The sequence below is a fragment of the Artemia sp. Qi Xiang Cuo genome, chromosome 3 (assembly GCF_049724085.1).
Source record: "Artemia sp. Qi Xiang Cuo chromosome 3, ASM4972408v1, whole genome shotgun sequence".
NCBI lineage: Eukaryota > Metazoa > Arthropoda > Branchiopoda > Anostraca > Artemiidae > Artemia > Artemia sp. Qi Xiang Cuo.
This window is the reverse complement of record NC_142796.1, coordinates 66,200,896-66,222,693: the sequence shown is the minus strand read 5'-3', so window position 1 is coordinate 66,222,693 and position 21,798 is coordinate 66,200,896. Positions and strand designations below refer to the sequence as shown.

The 21,798-nt window shown below is 35.8% G+C and overlaps 1 protein-coding gene across 2 annotated transcripts in view; it reads left to right on the top strand.

The window, feature by feature from the left end:
- The window catches only part of Rad1 (Radiation insensitive 1), a 52,528-nt gene that overhangs the window by 13,338 nt on the left and 17,392 nt on the right, over positions 1–21,798 (top strand). Inside the window, exons 2-4 of one of the 2 annotated variants that reach the window (XM_089086496.1) lie at positions 5,291–5,392; positions 12,982–13,142; positions 19,451–19,685. In XM_089086496.1, the coding sequence (XP_088942622.1) occupies positions 5,291–5,392; positions 12,982–13,142; positions 19,451–19,685 (498 nt within the window). Of the gene's footprint in view, positions 1–5,290; positions 5,393–12,981; positions 13,143–19,438; positions 19,686–21,798 lie in introns of both variants that reach the window. The other variant, XM_089086495.1, reaches the window with a different exon arrangement.

The following is a 21,798-nucleotide window of genomic DNA, read 5'->3' as shown; positions in this document are numbered from 1 at the left end:
CAAAGGGGGGCTGTTGTTGGAGGGTCAAAACTTCCGGCCCAGTTTACCCCACGAAGATAAAGTCGGAGGAGGATGAAATTTTGCAAGTTTCTTAGTTTGAGCTTGGGCTACAAAATGCGATTACCGCCGTCTCTCTGCGACCTCTAGGACCTGAAATCGCTTAACATTGTGGTGGGTCGCCTCTTTATAGAGGCACAAGTGTGCCTCCTTGACAACTATTCCAGAAGATAATAATATTAATTACCTAGGTCTCATGCTTGACCAAAAACTTAATTTCCACCTCCACATTTCAAACACAATAAAAAAATGTTATAGAAAAGCAAATATACTAAAAAGACTTCTTTCCACACCCTGGGGTTGTAAGGAGAAAACCTTACTCCAGTTTTATAAATCACATATAAGACCCCATATTGATTATGGGCTCATTGTATATGGTGCATGTGCAAAGACCCAGATGCAAAAAATTGAAACAACACAAAATGATATAATACGTCTCATATTTGGTCTTAGGAAACCCACAAGCACCAAGTTTCTGCTTATGGAGAGTGGATTAACAACAATAAAAGATAGACGTAGCTTTTTCTTGATAAAACATCTTACAAAAATTGAATCAAATAGCTCACACACATTACATAATTGGTTAAGAAATCCAGCCATGTATAGAGGTATTGCAGATGAGTATGCCAATATTCAAAAGAAGTTCCCTGTACCAGCAAAGTCTATTGCACCTACTTTCCCCAATCCCCTCCATGGGATTGGTCATTTCCCATAATAAATACTGAATTTTCAAAATGGAATAAAGATTTAACCCCCATTGCTTTTGTTCAGAAAAAATTTGCAGAACTTAATACAATTACCTATAAAAATCACTTCCAAGTATTTGTTGATGGGTCAGGAGTGAATGAGAGGGTTGCAAGTGGTGTTTTCCTTCCTCACCTGAAAATTGCAATGGGCGAGAGATTATTTAATAATTTATCTATAATGTCTGCTGAGTTAAATGCCATAATCATGGCATTAGAACACCTTAAGCAAAACCAATCTTTGATTGAAAAATTGAATAATATTATCATCTATTCCAACTCTTTATCAAGCCTTGAGTTGCTGGCCTCAGCTCCTCAATATAAGTTGGACATTGACACTTATCATTGTCTCAGTATTATTGATAATCTTGCTTCAAGTGGCATAAACACTTACTTCCAGTACATTCCTAGCCACTCTGGCATAAGTGGTAATCATCAGGTTGATGAAATAGCAAAAAATGCTATAAATATTGACCAGCCAAGTGGGAGACCAATCCCAATTAGAGATATTTACCGATGGAGGCTATCAGATATTAATTTTAATAAGATTAATCCTATCCTTTCCCCCTTTCCCAATAAGTATCTTTCTAAAATTTATCATATAATTCGTTCTGGAACAAATGGACTAAATTTCCTTGCATTCTCATATAAGATTTCTAATTCAAGTGGTTCAATTCCCCCCCTCTTTGCAGGCATTGTAATATGAATAATGAAACAATTGACCATTGCCTATTTGAATGTAATATGCTGACGTCTGCACAACATACCTTGCTTTGTAAACTGTTAAAATACTTTAAACACCACAAAATCCCACTATCAGTCAAGAGCCTAGCCAACTATACCTGCACACAGAGCATAGAAATCGACATCTATCATCTTATATTTGAACTCCTAGAGTCGAAAGATCTGCTGAAAGATATCTGAATATATCTAATAAATATGAGGCAATCAAGCCAGTAGCTCTGTAGCCCACAGAGTGAAGCAGAAGGAAAAGGGCTAAATAGTTTTACTGAAAAGCCCGCCTGCTGTTAAAAAGAAGAAGAAGAAGAAGAATGAATGGTTTGGTGTACCTTGATTTGATCAATGGCATCGCGACGTTTCACAGGATTGTTAAGCTCGGGAGAAATTCCAGAGATTACTACAGTAGTAGTGGATGTGTTTACATTTGGCTTAAACGAGGCACTGGGCAAGGAGGGAAAATTCAGATCATAAGATGTCACTTTTTCGTTTATCTATTTAAGGGCTTGGTCTAGAGAGCTAACCTTGCTGACTAGCCTGGAGTAAGCTACTGCGGGGATAACCGGCACTTCAGTAGGTGACAAAATGAAAAATATTGGGAGCAGGGAATTGCCAGAATCATATTAACACAAAAAGTTCAAAATATATTTCAAATTTCTACGCAAAGCTAGGTCACCCTGCCGTTTTGGAATAAATTTATTCGGATTTGCTGATCCCCAAAACTCCGCTTTGGCGTCTTTAATAAGTTTATCATAAAAAAATTCCAGTGCATGATTAATTATCGTCACGTCATCAATTCCTTCACAAAAATTTGATTGGAGAAAATTCAGAACAGGCAAATATGCATATTCCACAAACATCTTGCTCACATTACAGCAATAATAACTGCAATGCCAATTCAAGGTCAAAAATAGTCCATAGATATAGATAGGTCAATATCCAAACAATTAATCCTTATGCGCAATGTGAAAGTATAATCTTTCCTGGAAAACAACTTCACCGCCCGAGTGCTGAATGATATTTTTCTGGTGGTTTCAATGCGAGAGAAGTAAGTGAAGTGTTGGAGGCTGTCTACCTTGTCCCCGCAATTTAAGGGGCAAGCCCAGCGGGTGCCACGGCTCTTACTAACAACCCTCCACCCCTCTTATGCTTACTTTTCTTTCCCCGCCTCACTCTCACCGTAATTGCTTACGAATATCGTATGTCCAATTTGATCCAATTTGATCTTAAATGTGAACCTTTATAATTTTGAAGGTCGTTGAATTAATTAAGTTTTTGTTAGTGAAGTAATGAGTCTAAAGACAGGTGCTTAAACTCTAAAGACAGACAATGAAAATGTACTTTCCCAAGGGAATTTGATATAGCCAGCAAAACGATAATCTGATTATGTAAATAAATCCAAACTGGAAGTCCACAGGGGAAAATCACAGCTTTAGCAGGGTTATATCCGAAAAAAATTTGGTGTTAACACAACGAAGTCTGAAACTAAAGCAATTTTCTATTGGGAATAAGATAAGTAAGCATTTGTAATTGTTTTAAGGCAGTTTTCAGGATATCTGGCAACATTTTCTAATGAAAATCAGTGTGTCACTTTAAGAATTTCGAACACAGTTCCTTTTTGCTAACAATTTTAAATTGAGAGAGGATTAGAATAACATTCAAATGCTTAAATAATTGTTCTCTTGTAAAGGATAGATGTAAATGTTATGATCAATTAGGGGTCAACTTGAAATTTATTTTAAAGTTTTTTTACTAATTTATTGTATATAGTTAAGTCAAAAGCTTTGTGTAAATCAACTGTCTTAAGATTCAGTCAGATATTAGCTTTTTTTAACATTATTCTGTATTGCATTGCTAAGGGGGACAAGATAGCTGGTGGTGGACATAGATTGTAAATTTCCTAATTGCCTAAGGTCAATGTTTAGAATCAGAGCCATTCCTAGGGATAATGGTACCTGCCCAAGGAAAATTTATTACAGTACTCCCTCTTGACTCAAATATAAGCAAAAAAAGTCAAATCAAAGTGACAAATTTAATCAAAAGGGGCAACCCCCTGGTCATCCCCTCCAGCTATGGTGCCTGAAGCTACTACCCGGTTATCCTACTCTACCCTTTGAATGGCTCTGTTTGAGATTATATTTTCTTTCAATCTTTCAGCTAAGTTGTTTTCTTAGTATTTGGAGAAAATGGGGTCAAGTGTGATGGGCCAGAACCCAGTTTTGCTTGTTACCTTCTTTTTCTACAGAGGTAATGAAACCTAATTTCTAGCAATTATAATTATTAAATATATAAAATATATGTGATATAAAATATGTAACAAGATTTACTAACAATGGGAAATTTAATCTGCAAAAGTAATTTCATTAACAACCAAAGAAACAAATTGGAAAGATTATTAAGAGTGGCTTTAATTAGCTTTTTTTTCAGAATACCATGTTAACAGGTGCTACATTTTTCATGTTCATAATTTTTTTTTCCATGTCTAAGGAGAACAGGGACAAAACAACAAGGATAATGAGAATCATTAATTAATCAAGAATGTCTAGAAAGAGATAATTGGGCTCTACTGAGGAAAGGAATCAGTTGAGTAAATCAGCTGAATCTAGGGACTTTTCTTAGAGATCAAAATCTATACTGTATTATGTTTTCCAAAGCAGATTTTAACCAATATTTGCCCCCATAAGACTATGTTGCATGGAAATGAAATTTTGCAACTTTGTAGTTGGAATTTCCCTAAACAATTTTTTGTTTTCCTTTATATTTATCACTATTGGAACTAGAAACTGATGCATGTTTGATGCCTCCTTTAAGAGGCAGAAGAGTGTCTGGCTGACCAACTTACAACTATTGTTAAGACCATGTTGTTTGAATTAAATTTATTGACAAAATAAGTTACAACAAAAGCAACATGGCTTTAGAAGCTTGTCAAAGAAGCCTATAAATACACAAAATAAAGTTATCTAACCTATTTACAGCACACTCACCCATCTAATATAAACTATAATAATAATTATAGCAGTAGTTATAGATTTCTGATACCATTGATAGTAAAGGAAAACATAACAAAACATAATAAGGCTCAGAAAAACAGGAGAAACAAAAGAAAAAAGGAAAAAATAGTTATGCCATTTAACAAACATAATGAAAAACAAAATATAATGCAATTTTATTAGTTATCTCCCAGTACCCAAACAACAACTACCATACATTTTATGAATATATAATATTTTGTAGGAATGTTTGTAAATAAGAAATTGGTATGAAACTTCTTGTCATCTGCGTCAAGTGTAATTGATAATTTACTACCTATGCAGATTAAAGAGAAGCCAGAAAGAGTTGACTGTCATCCAGATAGATAGAATATGAATTACCATGTGTAAAATAAGAATGATGGAAGGATTTCTGTAATATACAACTTACTTCTTGGCTCTTCAATTCACTTATTTGCTCTTAGTGTCAAGAATCCTTAGACTCTTGTCAATGAAATACCCTTTTTTGGTTAGTATACCTTAAGAAGTCACAATAAAAATGCTGCATTATTCAGATTCAATGAAAGTTAGTAAGATTCATGTAAATATCCACACATAAAAAGAGGAGTAGAAGGGAGCTGCTCCAATAGAAAAATTGAGAATATTGAGCGAATGGTTTGTTTTAATGCGATCTTCTCCATTTAACCTTAGGGACTTAAAGCCAGTTTCTAGTTCTGAGCCTATTTTTTTATGTTTTCTAAGATCTTTTTTTTTCAATTCTAGCCTGGTGCTCTGTTTTGTTTTTCCAGTCAAGGCTTGAAAGTCACTTCTGAAGATGCAAAGTCAGTGCAGTTGAATGCTTTCTTACCTCTTGAGGTTTTTGAGGTTTGTAATGTCTTATCTGTCCTTATTGTCTGTTCACCAACTAGTGTAAAATTGAATTTCTGTTGTTCAGTTAGTGGTAAAGACTGTTGTTTGTTTCATATCCATTAGCCTGGAGCCACTATACCTTTTTTACTTCTTCTGTCGCTTACCTTCCATGATTTTAACATCCCTTTGCACCTATACTGCCTCTCGGCTGTGGCAAACCAAAAGGTGGTAAGTGACATGTTCTCGAAAAATGAGTTTTATCCCTATCCCCACCAAACATAACACGCTCGATCGATTGATCTATTCAGAATGTATGTATTTCCTTTCGTTCCCGAGATATTCAAAGCTTTCTGATCCATTAAAAAGGCGTTATGTGCTTTTTTGGGCTGTCTTGCAGGCCAAAAGGAGTCAAGTTCACCGACGGGCAGGTCCTGCACTTATCTCCTTTTGGGCTGCCATGGATACCAGTAAAACAAGTTTTCAAGTTGTCGCTTAGCGCCTTTTGGTCGTCCACACCGGAATTTTTTCGTCACTTTCATTCATGTCTGAAGAAAAGAAGAAAACTAGACTATGATTGCAAAATGAACAGAGGAAAGTGCCTTTTAGACGAAAAGTAACTTTCGTTTAATACGTAACTTTCGTAACGTTTTAAAAACGAAAAGTAACACTTCTGTACAGGTTACCTACTAATGATGGACTAGATATGATCCCTGTGTGTCAAAAAATACTTTTAGCCACCTTTGGCTTTAAGCACACCATGGTTCTCGAAGTTGTTGTTGATGGAATTCTTCGAGACGGTTGGTCATACTTTCTAAAAGAAAGAAGGGGTGGAAACCAGCACAAAGAAGTGGATATAAGAGTCTTTAAGGATGTACATCGACTCTTATAAGCCTTGGGCTGCTCACTACCGCTGATACAATGCACTGTATACTAGGTATATATCAAGAGAAACTTGAGTTAAAGATATCTGGGAAGATTTTCGGGAGCGATTCCCAGAAGAGAATTGTTCGTTGTGCAGTTACGGAGAGATGTTGAGAGCGATGAAGATGTCCAACAAAATGCCAAATTCAGACGTGTGTGAGTACTGCAATGTTTTTAAGTTGAAGGAGAGCAAAGGCTCCACAACAGATTTAGAAAAACAGGAGTATCAGTTTCATCGGCAAATGGCTGAAAAGGCACGAATTCAGCTCCAGAGAGACGTGAAGGATAGCTTTGAACCAAAAACTTTGGTTTTCACTGTCAATATGCAAAAAGTTCTAATACTCCCAATAATGCCTGCTGTTAAGGAGTCTTTTTTCATGACCCACCTGATGTGTTTCAACGAAACGTTTGTGCCTGCAAAAAGCCGAACCACAGGATCGGCTCCTCTTCCAGCCTATTGTATTGTCTGGCACGATGTAACTTACGGAAGAAGTGCAGACGCAGTTGGTTCAGCTTATCATGCACTTATTGACGAGCATAGGGATATAGATGAATTCATATTTTATGCCAACAACTGTAGTGGACAAAACAAAAATTATATTCTGTTTTCTATGCTAGTGGGGATTTCGAACGAACCCTGGTCACCCGCCAAGATCACCATCAAGTATTTGAAGAAAGGTCATACTCTTTGTGACAAAAGGTGGTAAGTGACAAATGTGCCAAAAGTAAATGGAAAGTTGGATTTTTGAAAGCACCACGTTATTCAGCATGAAAAATTGCGTCTGCTCATGTTCAGAAATGATTCCCAGCAACTTATTTTCCTAGTTTTAAATTGGGTTATTTGTTTAAAACGTTTTTCACGTCTCCTGTAAAATTTATAAAATGTCTCTTACCACCTTTTGGTTTGCCACAGCCGCTCTGCTGTTGTAGAGGGGTATGGGTGCACATAAGCTGAATCTTAGGGGGGGGGGGGCTTACCTGGTCTAATCATCTAGTCAGCACTTCCAGTGTTTTATAATAGGAATCTCAAAAAAATATATAAGAATATAAGGCAGCATCATTCAGCCAGGGGGTGGTTGCACCCCTCTTCCTACGGGCGCCCCTGCAGTGGTCCAAGCCTGTATTTTTGTCTGTGCCTCCATTGTATGACAGTTACTGCAACAAAGATGATAAGGATCAATGTATTTTATTTTGGATTTATTATAGGCTTTCTGAAATACAGGTTTTCTCAGCATTTTTAGAAGCACCAAAAGTTCGGCAAAAAAAAGGGACCACCACAACACTCCCCAAGCATACCACTCTTCCACCATGCGTCGTATTTGGCGTACATACTTTTATAAAGAGGCCATAGTATTCCACAAACTTTTTAGAAACACAAAGTGTTCTGCTTGTATGTCTCTGAATAAAGAAATGGGGACTCGGTATATTTTTAGAGCTCTCTCTTGATCTATTGTAGTAGAGTTTTAATATCTTGGACCTACAGTCAAAAAGGGGTGCAGGGCAAAGAAGGTGCATTTTGCAGTTGGACAAGCCAGTGAAGCTTTTAATAGACTAAGGAACTAAAAGCGAGGCTGTTCACGCTGATGTCCTTTCTACCCTCCTCTATAGCTCTGAATTTTGGACTTTTAAACAGCAGAAAGAAAAGAGGATCCTTGCTGTCCAGAATAAAAGTCCACGGGATATTAATTATCAACTGGAGATACCTCGTCACCAATTAGAGGCTGTTTAAATGTCCAAAATTCAGAGCTATAGAGGAGGATAGAAAGGACATCAGTGTGAACAGCCTCACTTTTAGTTTTTTAGTCTATTAAAAGCTGCACTGGCTTGTCAAACTGCAAACTGCACCTCCTTTGCACTTCACCCATTTTTGACTGTAACTCCAAGATATAAAACTATATAGGCTACAAAATTAGAGGTTGGGTGCCTCCAGTGGCACAGGGGGAAATAAGGAATATCTCTTGTCCCTCTCTCTTACTCTTTCCTCTCTGTTTCCCACTTTCTCTTTCATCCAAACATATGCTGAAATTCTTTGGAATGCATCAAGTTTATTTATTCATGTTACCCTTAAACAAAACAATTCGCGATTCAGGTATTTTGAAAAATTATTGGCAAATAAAACACTTGCAATCACCAACTGGCTATGTTTTTTACACTTTAAAAAGCCTACAGTGAAGTACCACTTAAACTTTAGCATAAAGTGGTGGGCGATATAAAAAGGAAAGGGGCAGTTCCCTCCTAAATCAACCTTTCCTGTTTGTTTTGAGTTTGATATTAATTTTTACTTTCATTTGAAGAAAATGCCATTTTTATTAATTTAATATTAATTGGGTGACTGCGGTGTGATAAAATCAACTATTGTAACTCATTTCGTCTAAAAAAAACCCATTTTTTTATTCATTCCTCCCTAAAATAATTCAGCTTTGTAGCCCTTGTAGACAAATATTCTTGTTCAAACTTCAAAATTATGGTTAAACTTAGAAAAAAATAAGAAGATATTTTTCCCAGTATTTTTCTGTATGCCCTAAATAAAAAAAAACAAGGCAGAAATTTTGTTTGTTGTTGAGTTTTGTAGCTCTGGTAGACAAGTGTTCTTGTTCAAACTTCAAAGTTACAGATTCAATAATTAAAACAAAACATTTTGTTAAACATTTGTACCGTGAGTAAAATATGATATATTTAAAATACAAAAATAAAGTTCCTTCTTTCTAAAGATAATTCCGACTTCCTCTAATTAAGTTTAAATCTAGTTTCAAAGAAAGAAAAGTTCTCAATCAGCAAAAAGAAGAATTGCATTTTAGCCTCAGACAAAGAACGGCGCTATCCAGTTTTGAATTTCGCCGAGGAGAGTGGTAGTAAAAAACTACAAAATACAATGTTTTCGCAGGAAATCTAAGTTATAAGAGTGTGTGAACGTTTAAATCATCAAAAATATTTAAGACAGATTATTGGACGGAGGGTTTGGCCCGCCTTAGGACTTAGGCCAATTGTGGGTCAGCTCTTAGAGCGCAGGACGAGGATTATGTTTGAGAGTGTGGTAAAAGTGCTTTTTGGAAGATTATTAAGAGAGAATTATATTGGCATTCAGGCATTGCGATTGAAATTATTATGCAGTCATTGTAGAGACTTGGTTATTATTTGCCGTCAATTGAAGTGAGCCCTGTTGTACACCTCAAATGTAAGTCACAATAAATCTATTGTTTTTTATTTGTGTTTATTTTATTTTATATATCTGTATCTAGTCACACGACAGGTAATTAGTTCGTATGCCTCCAAGGTAGCGCTCCCAGGGATCTGATTTCTACATAACATTAGAGGTAATTGATTTCGAGATAACCCAAGGAAAGGAGGTTACATTTATATAATTACATATTTTATTTTCTCGCGTTCAGCGAGTGGCGTGGTCACCCATTTATCTATCCCCCCCTCCCTTTTCGCAGCCGATGCAGCCTTCAACGGCACGAGACAAGCTATAACGGCTTGGACGATGCGATTGTAAAATTCCCCGGCGGAACCTTTGATTTTCTTATCATTTTTATAGTTTGTTAGCCTATCACTTGACCTAAGAAAAATTCACCCGGTGGAAACGGCGCGACCTTTAACGCCACAAACGGCACGATCTTTAGCGCTATAAGCGGCGCTATCGAAGAACTTATAAGGTGTAAGTTCGCAGCCTTAAAGCATAAAATTACATTGACACGCTCAACCTTTATCACCACAATTTAACCCACTCTAAAAATTTTTTTTATCGCTACAAATGGTGCGGTCGGTAGTGGACCTGGAAACCAACCATTGAATTACAGAAACCTGCGATCGTAAAATTCCCCGGCGGAACCTTTGATTTTCATATCATTTTTATAGTTTGTTTAGCCTATCACTTGACCTAAGAAGAATTTACCCAGTGGAAACGGTGCGACCTTTAACGCCACAAACGGCACGATCTTTAGCGCTATAAGCGGCGCTATCGAAGAACTTATAAGGTGTAAGTTCGCAGCCTTAAAGCATAAAATCACATTGACACGCTCAACCTTTATCACCACAATTTAACCCACTCTAAAAAAAAAATTTTTATCGCTACAAATGGCGCGGTCGGTAGTGGACCTGGAAACCAACCATTGAATTACAGAAACAAAAATTAACCCCAGTAACTAATCCGTCTGTGACAATATACCCCTCCCACAAGTTAAAGACAATATGTTGAAGGAGTCACTATAGTTTGATGTCGACCTATTCAAAATCCAAAGTTCAATTCCTCCGTGCTTAACCTAGGAATCACCACAAAAGTTAATAGACGCAAGCTATTCACTAACACTTTTACAAGAGAACCGTGATCTCTAAGAGCACGAAGGAACAATTTTATACGAGAAATACATTCTCTATGTGCCTTAAAATATCACAAAAATGACATGCTGAGAAGAAAATGAACGCACTCCCAGTGTTCGACCCCTTAATGATAAGGCACCCTATGAACTATCAAAAAACAGGTGAGAATGAACTCTGATAGCATATTCCCACACCTGTAGTTGGAAGTATCATTTCCCAGTTGACAATTAGAGAAAGCTCGTCGTGTGAACACAATTATGCTCGAACTGTTCCATGCAGAAACTATATTGTAAGTGCTTTAAAAATGTTGCCAAGACGAAAGGACTGAAGGACCATAATTTACAACAGAAGGATTGAGTACGCTAAAGAGACTCGAGGGTGATGAAATAGGTGTGAATTTACATATGTTAGGCTACTTCTTAATAAATTTAATAACTCAAAAATTCCAATATCCTATCATTAACGTTGCGTAGCAAACATCCCCAGTGAAAGTGTTCTAATGTTACCAGTGAACATGGTAAATCCAATATTTTTAAATCGTTTTTATGTGTAGTGTTGGATGTCATATAGAGTTATTTGTAGCATTGTCGTGATATTCATTTAATATAGAGTAGATAGATAGCAGTGGGCCCTATAGTCATCAAAATAATAAAAAAACTTGTAAAAGGTAAATTCTCAAAAAATAATCTTATGTAAAGGTAGAATATCCCTAACCTTGTTAGAAATGTAAAATTAATCAGTGTTAGATGTGGAAAAAAAACCTTAGTATAGTAAATAGGCTAGAACCATAGATAATCTTAGTCCAGTAGGTGAACTTTAGAACGAGATATATACTAAAATAAGAAAAGGCAATAGAGAAAATTTTATAGCACTCCTGATTGAGCCAAAATTAAAATTTAAATAATACAGTATAAACCGATCTTTTGTAGAATAAATAGTTAATAAATTGCGAACATTTTGAAAGCCTAAGGGCAAGCAAGTCCTAATGACGGGACGTCATTAAATGATGGGAAGGGTAATATGTACCGTAAGTAAAATATGATATATTTAAAATACAAAAATAAAGTTCCTTCTTTCTAAAGATAATTCCGACTTCCTCTAATTAAGTTTAAATCTAGTTTCAAACAAAGAAAAGTTCTTAATCAGCAAAAAGAAGAATTGCATTTTAGCCTCAGACAAAGAACGGCGCTATCCAGTTTTGAATTTCGCCGAGAAGAGTGGTAATAAAAAAACTACAAAATACAATGTTTTCGCAGGAAGTCTAAGATATAAAAGTGTGTGAACGTTTAAATCATCAAAAATATTTAAGACAGATTATTGAAAGGAGGGTTTGGCCCGCCTCAGGACATAGGCCAATTGTGGGTCGGCTCTTAGAGCGCAGGACGAGGACTATGTTTGATAGTGTGGTAAAAGTGCTTTTTGGAAGATTGTTAAGAGAGAATTATATTGCCATTCAGGCATTGCGATTCAAATTATTATGCAGTCATTGTAGAGACTTGGTTATCATTTGCCGTCAATTGAAGTGAGCCCTGTTGTACAACTCAAATGTAAGTCACAATAAATCTATTGTTTTTCTATTTGTGTTTATTTTATTTTATATGTCAGTATCTAGTCACACGACAGGTAATTAGTTCGTATGCCTCCAAGGTAGCGCTCCCAGGGATCTGATTTCTACATAACATTAGAGGTAATTGATTTCGAGATAACCCAAGGAAAGGAGGTTACATTTATATAATTACATATTTTATTTTCTCACGTTCAGCGAGTGGCGTGGTCACCCATTTATATTCCCCCCCCCCCTTTTCGCAGCCGGTGCAGCCCTCAACGGCACGAGACAAGCCATAACGGCTCGGACGATGCGATCGTAAAGTTCCCCGGCGGAACCTTTGATTTTCTTTTCATTTTTATAGTTTGTTTAGCCTATCACTTGACCTAAGAAAAATTCACCCGGCGGAAACGGTGCGACCTTTAACGCCACAAACGGCACGATATTTAGCTCTATAAGTGGCGCTATCAAAGAACTTATAAGGTGTAAGTTCGCAGCCTTAAAGCATAAAATTACATTGACACGCTCAACCTTTATCACCACAATTTAACCCACTCTAATTATTTTTTTATCGCTACACATTTTTCAAATGTTAAATACAACAACACATGTTTGCCCACGGTTTTGGACTATGCACATGTAGTCTAAAACCAAAACAGTTTTGTGTCCAAAACAGTTTTTTTTCTATATGTAAAAAAAAAACAATAAAAAACAAACATGTATTTTAATTGTATCATTTTTGAAACAAACTCACAAAGATGGAATATTTTTAGTTGATCAACTGTAGTGAGTTTACTCTCCATCCTGTATTTTTTAGGAATATCGTTTGAACACAGATGGCAACCCTGTCAAATTTCGTATACAATTAAACGTTTTGATTGAGTGCCTTGAACTTTTTTCCGAAGGGAAACTTCTGCAAGATTCTAGACCACGTATGGTAATGACTTATGAACAATATGGAGCTCCATTATGTTTATCGTAAGTAATTTGGATACTTTTATTTTTCCGGGTTCTACCAAGTCATGCAGCAGTGTCAGCACTGCTAGTAGTTTTTAGTTTTTTTTTAAATTTTAATCTAATTATTTATTTGTTTGAATTTTTTTAAATATATTTAATTTTTTTAATTATATTTTTATTCTTTTTAATGATTTTTTAAATTATTAATCTGTTTTTTTATTCTATTTTAAATGAATAAATTTTTATTTTTAAGCGCCATAAGTTTCCTATTAGTTTCCCATACACAGGTAGGAACAGTTGGCGTTAGATTAAATCAGTCCTTCTGACAAGATTTTAAAAAAATTAACAGACAATTCGTCTTCAACTATTGTTTACATTTATTACTCAATTTGTGGAACAATTTCCTTCTGCGCAAATTGACGTTACTGTGCGAACAAAGGTCATTGACATCGATAGTGCGTCGTACATAGAGCCTGAATGCCTTATCTGTCCATAATACACCAGCAGGCATCTACCATGTTTGATGTTGAATGTTTTTTTTTTTTTTTTTTTTTTAGTAATAAAATCCTTTCTTATGTCAGAAATCAAGACATACTACTGCTTGTGGTATGTCGGGCAAAAATTTAGAGAAAATGGATGGCGCTGGGATGTGGGATGTGATTCAGAATTTTTCATGTGCAGTAAACTTCGTTTGTAGATTGATTCTCCTCTGTTATAACTTATGTGTGCGGGACATTATGGGATATGAGCGAAATTACAAAGATTGTGTGGTACATTTTAGAAGAAGTAATCTTCAACTATTGTTTACATTTATTACGCCATTGATTTGTGGAACAATTTCCTCCTGCGTAAATTGGTGTTACTGTACGAACAAAGGTCACTGACGTCGATTATGCGTCGTACCTATGTGGTACGACGCGCTGGAATGCCTTATCTGTTGCTGGAATAGAAGACTCAAACTTCTTTAAGCTGGTAAAGAAATCTTAACCTCAACCAGCTTTAAACACCTAATCAGGTCGTAACTTGTAAAGAAAAGTTACCTTCCGCTATGAGAAGCAGCAGCAGCTAGTCTGAGAAATGGAAGGAGGTGTAAGACTGTTCAAGGTGTAATTATCATAGGGAGTGTTCCACAGATAAATGCAGTTGTAAAAACAAGCGATTCTTGTGCAATTAAAGAAGCTGTAGGTAGGATCTGTTTAAACAAGTAGGATCTGCTTAGTTGTTTTCACGTTTGTTTCCTCGGGAATTTCGGTTTAAGATTGACCCAAAAGATCAGTTCAACCGTAGTCATTCGCGGACGGGATTTTTATACGGCATATTTTGTATCAATAGGCCACATATTCGTGTTTTGTAATATATTGACATAAAATGGTAAAAAATTAAAAAAAAATTGGTGACACGTTTGATATATTTCCGTTACCAAGTGTATATTCGATGCGAAATAATATCTGTTGTCATGTCTGAATTTCTTAATCCCCAAACAAATTTCTATTCTTTTTTTTAATGCTACTAATGTCCACATCCAACCCTTCTGATATCTGAACTGATTTTGTAAACTCTGAACTATTATGAATTACCAGAATTACTACCGGTTAAGGTAGGAAATTAGGTTAGCAGTTGGTTTCTTATTAAATCAGGAGTTAAGCAGGTTTGTGTTCTGTCCCCTTTATATGGATCATTTTGATGGACTTTGTCTTAAGGAGCTCAGGAAAGACAATGGGAGAACACGGTCAAATACGGTTCTGAAACATGGGCGGTCCGAAAACTGGCTGAAGGGTTGCTAGATGTTTTCCAGATAAATTATCTATGGATTGTTCTGGGTACCCGACTGAATAACTGCATTTCAAACAGTAAGCTGTATGAAAATTGTGGTTAATGGCGTTGGCACGTTCTGCGGATGAAGGATGGCAGATTGTCGTAGATTGTCCTCTTTGGCCAACCGTCTAGGGCTAAACGGAAAGCAGGCTGTCCGTGGTGGGGGTGGGAGGATGTCATAAAGAAAAATTTAAGGGAAATGGGAACAGACGGAGGCTTTAAATAGATTGAGATGGAGGAGGAGACTGCGTAGCTGTGTTGGCCTCAGGCGGCTTGGTGCTGCGGTGACTTGTTAGTAGTAGTAGTATTAGAATTACTTTAGTTCTGTACTTTAGCTTTTGTATATGCTTTAATCGGTATTAGGCGTACTCCCTCCGGAAACCCCCAATGCGCGGACAATTCTCCACAAACGCAAAATTGCAGCCAAAGGTAAAGTATGACAAATAAATGAAAACGAAGAAAAGAAGGAATTTTGGAATGTACAACAATACTCCAAAATATAGGCAGAATATAGCGTGTATAGTGTCCTATAGTATTTATTTTTGATTTTTTTTTTCGTGTCTTTTAGGGTTGAGTTATTATAGAAGGGTAAGATAAAGGTCGAAGAAAATAATTTGAAATATGGAATTGCTGAAAACTGTAGAAGGGTTTCCCTATGATGGAAGTGCACAGAGATAACTGGCTGGAACTAAGAATTACGACTAGGAGCCAAACTCCTAGTCAGAACCAAGAAAATTTAAGACGAATAGAACTCCTTACTTCAAAAAAGCAACCAAATTAATTTCTTTCACCTTTATCTTACCCTGCCATTATAACTCAACCATGAACACCCGGCGAAAAGCGCGGAAATAAGATTAAAAAGAAATAAATATGAAAATAAATCTGATAGGACATTCTACACTATTCATTCTGCAAAGTATTTTCGAATGAAGGTGGAATATTCCAGAATCCCATCTTTCCTTCAATCTTTTGATTTTTCTCAGTTTCCGTTTGGCTACTTAATTTTATTTGAGATGAGATTTTTCCAGGGGGAAGTGTTCTTTTGGGGGAATACGTCGGATTCTTGTTTAACCTGATGAGGCTTCTCAACGTCATATTTCTGCAAAACTGACCTTAAATGATCCTTTCTTCAACATGCTAAATAGTTTACTTTTTGCAAGAAGTTTGTATCTTAGACAGGGCCGTAGCCAGGATTTTTTGGGGGGGAGGGGGAGGTTACAAACAACTTCAAAAAATGCATCAAAAGTTTATTTATATTTATTTTTGTTACGTTTTTACGAGTCCGACAACTATTTCGGGGGGTTCAAACCCCCTCCTTCCCCCCTGGAAACGCTCCTCATCATAGATAATTTCCCTAAGTTTTATTTCTAGCTCTAGAACCCCGAGAAAAGCTTATCCTATCATTAATGGCTCCACTAGTTCTAAATAAAATTATCGATGTCTTTTTCATGTTTATTTCTAATTCATTTATTCTTATGTATTATGGAACAAATTTAAGGGAATTTTTAGGGTGTTTTTCAAAAATTAAGATGGAGTATTCATAGATCACTAGTATATTCTTTTTTCTATCGCTGTGTTCATAAGTGAACTTATTCGTAGGAAAGAAATCAAAGCTTAAAGGCCCATTCGCAATGAGATTTCGCTAATACCAAGATTTAAATAGCGCTAATTTGAACCAATCAGAATTTGTTTTAGAGCTTTTTAGCCAATCAGAAAATTTTATGAAAATCTCTGCTCAATCTACTGCTAGCTAAATCTCGATATTAGTCAAATATCAGTGTGAATGGACCTTAAGGGACTCCACATAGGATGGATACTTAAATTGGGCTGCGGGGAGGACGTGCTTAAATAATGATTAGCAGTGGAACGCAAGTCTTATTTTCTTGCTATCAAACAAATTAACTGTCTTTGCCGATTATCTCTTAGTTGGTATATACTGTATTTTATGGAAATCTGCAGCAATTTCGTAGATTGTGGTCGATATATAGCCATATTTTTGTAGGTAATGCGTCGAAAATTTTCGACGCATGGGGGAAAACGCGCCGAGGAATTAAGTTACTAGCTAATTATTAAAAAATGGATTGCATTAAAGTTGATTATTTGGGTGAGATTTTGTAGCAATTTGTGGGCTTTGCCGACTATTTCATAGCAACAATAGAAGTCTAACAGCTTCACAAGTATTGAAATTCATCTTCTGGGAGATAAGTTAAAGGTGGTTGCAATTCTTCTGCATCATGTCTGCAATTTTCAAAGTAATTTTGCATGCTTTTTTTCTTTTTTTTTTGTAAATTAAATGAGTGAATCGAATTTTGTTTTTCCGCAAAGCGAAGCATGTGAGAACTAAGTGTTAGGGAGCTTGAACGTAATCCCGAAACTCGCATAACTTCCGAGTTTAAAGAAAGAATACTGGTCTATTAATCGTTGCCAATGAATAGAAACGGTTGCTATTTTGTGCTGAATATTAAAAGTTGCAATATTTTGATGTGAAATATTTCTGGTTTAAACTACCAAAAAGATATTATAGTACTCGAATTAAAAATTTTCCCTGTCCGGGCAATTCCAGTAAATCATTACCCTCTCATAATTTGCTCTTGCCAAATAAGCCTGCCAATTTTTACCGAGAAAAGAAATAGGTTTTGAGTAGGTCTCTGAATTTTTGTTATGCGTTAAGTAATTAAAATTCTAGAAATGATTTATCGATAACATACATTTTAGACAATTTGACTAGGTGAAATTTAATTTTAATTGAAATAAGTTTCTTGCCGCTGTTGCTAAGGTCTTATAAATCATTAAATGACATATTTTAAATTGGTGTCTGATGAGATGCTCAGACATTATAACAAAGAAGCATATTTTGTTAAACCGAATCAGATCGCATCCGGATTTTTCTAGTTCTGGGTCCAAACTTTATTGATGCAAGTTCCAGAAGACCTTCAAATTCTTCAGTTTAACAAGAAGAAAAAAAAAACAAAAAATTTGTTATTCCTAACTCACTTTTTCCAGAATTATTTCCTGGAAATCCGGAAGAGATACATAATTTCGACCTCAGGATTTTGGATCTATACTCCTGTGTTCTGTATTATTCTGTATTTTGTTTTTTACCTTCTGCTATATAAGGAGCTACAGATTGATGATCATACACCAACTCAAACTTCAAGAACAGTTGCTCTGCAATACATTGACAGAAATTCAGCATTACTTGGATGTCTCGAGACCCGGCTCAGGACTTTGATTTGTTTCCTTGGCCTGGAGTAGACGTGGGCTGGATAATTCTAAAGAAAAAATAATCTGTTGCAAACTTATTACACTAAAAAAGGTGTATTTTTGCCTTAATGTTCCAATTTCTGTACGTTTTACCGTGTTTGTCCTCTGTTTTCACAGAAAATTAGAGGAGTTTTTGGGGGGTTTTAAGGCATAAACGTCCCTTAAACGTCGTATATTAAAAGTTGATACACGTAGACAGGAGAATATTTGGGGTTGGTGGGTGTTAAAGGTAAGAATTTGAAAATGTAAGAATGTAGGTGTATCAATGTGATATAACGAGAAATTGCGTGAACAATCTTTATAAAATGTAGAATTTTTTTTGGAAGGTATTGTAGCATACGTATTTATAAAATTTGCTGAAGTTTAGTAGCCATATTTAAGTTTTTGGGCGGTTTTAAGGCAGAAACTTCCTCAAACATCGCATATTAAAAGTTGATACACGTAGACAGGAGAATATTTGGGGTTGGTGGGCGTTAAAGGCAAAAATTTCAAAACGTAAAAATGTAAGTGTATTAATAATGAGAAAACAACAAATTGTGCGAATAATCATAAAAAAAAATGTCGAAAGTTTTTTAGAAGGTGGGATCTGGGTGTCAGGTGGCTAAAAGTATCGTTCTGCTTACGTCCCATTGTAGTTGTATACGTGTTTGTAGCATGCATATTTATAAAATATATTGTGAAGTTGTTTAGTAGCCAAATTTAATATTGAATATTTAAATTTAGTATTTAAATTGTTTCATTGGATTTCAATTCAATAATTTTGAATATAATTTAATATTAATTTAAACTTAATTTAAAATTATAATGTGTAAGTTTAATTTTATTATGGATTTCCGTCACGTTCAGTTTGGTTTCAATACTTATATTCAGCATATTTAGAAAACATTCAAAATATAATTGTTAAATTCATTATTAAAATTCAATATTTAAAATCCTAAATTTTAATTTAAATAATTTTGAATTAAACATTAGTTTGAATCTAAAATAAAATTTTACCTTTGAAACTTAATATTGAAATAGTTATAGGTCTAAAGGTGGAACCGGAAAAATTTTTCGGGTTAGGGTCACTGGTCAATAGGACTTTTATACACTAGTTTCCCAATTCTGTTTATACTCCTCAGTTTAATCTGAACTCTCCCGGGGAAGGAGTTCGGTTGGATATTGGTTATTAGCCTACTATATTCAGTTAAAATAATAATTTATCCAAAATACAAGTTTCTATTGTACTTTGTACTCAGTGTACTTTTCAGGGTTGAAGAGCCTGTTGTTTCGACTGACTGCAAAATCAGGACTTTAGAACCAGACGAACCAGTGGATTTCCATTTTGATCTGAGTGACTCAACTGGTAAGATGATACTCAAATCTGAAGTTCTCAAGGAAGCATTCTCCGAGTTAGATTCGACAGCTGACGAAATCAAAATTGAAATTTTAGTTGATCCACCAACACTCAGACTAGTTACTAATGGGAGTTGTGGGAGATCACAGGTTGTAATAATATTTAAATCGTGGTATTTCATTATGAATATATGAGAGTACAATTAAATTAGGGAATTTTCCAGAGGTGAATGTTTTGGAGAATTTCTCAGCTAGGAATTTTCTGCGAGGGAGGAATTTCCTGGGAGAGGGTTTTCTATCTGAAACTGTTTTTATGGACCTTCCCCTTCTGGAAGATGTCTATTTACGTGCCTATAAACGTATTTAGTTTGAAAAGGTGTGTCTTTGAAAAAAGAGAAAGTAACATGAAAAAAGAGGGCAAAGAGAAAAAGGAAGAGGTGTTTATTGTTATTAGGAGAGATCGCTTGTTCTCCTTAGGTTTCTTCCCTTCTTGTCTCTTTTCCTCAGTTGTATGATCTTTCTCTCTTGTTATTTTACGCCTCTCTTTGACTAAAAGAAATGTGCACTTGTAAAATCTTGTCAAATGTTAGTCATTTCTTGACTTTTGTTGTAACATTTTCTTATTGTGTATAATAGCATTATGGTGGTTACTTGTTACTGAAAATGTTAGTTATGGAAAAATATTACTTTATTTGCCGTCCCGGTATCTGGATAATTAATATGGCTCTTGATAATCTACAGCCACATTTTTTTTGGCTCGACTGTTTGTGATTAAGTTTGAGTTAGGTGTAGCTGTATAACTTTCTGGTCCTTCAAAATCAGTTTCTACTATTTGAAGTGCATCCACCACTTCAATGCTGGGGCATTGAAGTGGTGGTAAACTTCGAAAGTAAGTACCATGTTGTACTCGACTTCAATTTACTGCTTTCATGCTTGACTGATTAAGTTCAGATTGATCGTCGATATAATACCATTGGTTATAGGTAGCCAAATTAAAGGGTTGCAGGTGGCATCTACCATTCTATAGACGCGTTGTAATAGTCCGGAATAAAGTAGCACTTGGTAGACATGCGTGCACTATTTAAAAGTTTAGACGTATCAAGCTTTCTTAGAATCAGGATTCACAATCTGCAAGGCTTGTAGCCCCTTTCTCCCGTGTGCCTGGCCCTCTCATCCTCTAGACAGACCTGTCATACCAATCTGAATTAAGGACGGTCCGGAATCGGAAGACTTTGAGCGCAGTGACCTGAAGGTATGCGGAGGCAAGAGCCAGTCGGCGTTTGATGTCTTTCGAGGAGTCATTAGTCGATGGCAAAAGCTTCTTGCTAAAACAACTTTTTTGGAAATTTTGAAGAAAAGTCAGAAAACGCTCGAAAGTAGCGTAGGATCGACATGGAAAGTGCATTTTCGTGCAATTCTTGGCTTCAAAACGTATTATCAAATAGATAATTTTTCTTTGCGAACAATGGCACCTCCCCCAGTTCTTACATGTGCTCTTAATTAAGAATGTTGGAACACCCAATCATATGATATTCGGACGGCAGATTTTCCGCAATACTTTGCTATTTTCTGCTGTTTATTGTTGGGTAGACTCACGTAGGTCAAAGCTCAGGTCTTAAATGCCCATTGCCCCTACACCCTTAAGAAAATAAATACTAAATATTGGCTGTGAGAACCCCCAAAAAAATATATTCCCCTACTCTTACCTTATACTTTGCCAGCTGTCGAATCTTCTTTTCCCCGCAATATCAGTTTGACATTCAAAAGATGGAAAATCTTCAGCCAGTTTCTAGTCCCAGCTGGACAATCTTCAATAAGATGCTTCCTAATTTCAATGGTCATCTTACAAATTTTGCTGTTGCTCTTCTTGAAGGTCTTGCAGCCTTCTCAGGCCTTGCAGTTTCTTCCATCTTCTTGCCATGCTCTTCGTCCAGTCACTTGACTTTGATAAGATGCACTCTGCTATCGTATCTTGTCTCTACATGTTCGTTTAAACAGCTGCTTATGTTTTTCGCTCTAAATTTGATTATTTTTTTTTTCGGGGCCAAAATTGCTGTTGTGCAGCACAAAATGGCATAAATTCGCACACTGCCTTAGCATGATTTCTATTATTAGCTAAAAAAGGGTAGTACAACTTTAAATATCCTTTAGAGTTATTTGTCTCCCAATATCCCAGTTAGTTATGATTTGATAGCTTATTCGATATAACGATTTCTGGAAAATAGATGTAAATTTGCATCCGTGACTATTTTTCCCGAAAAAA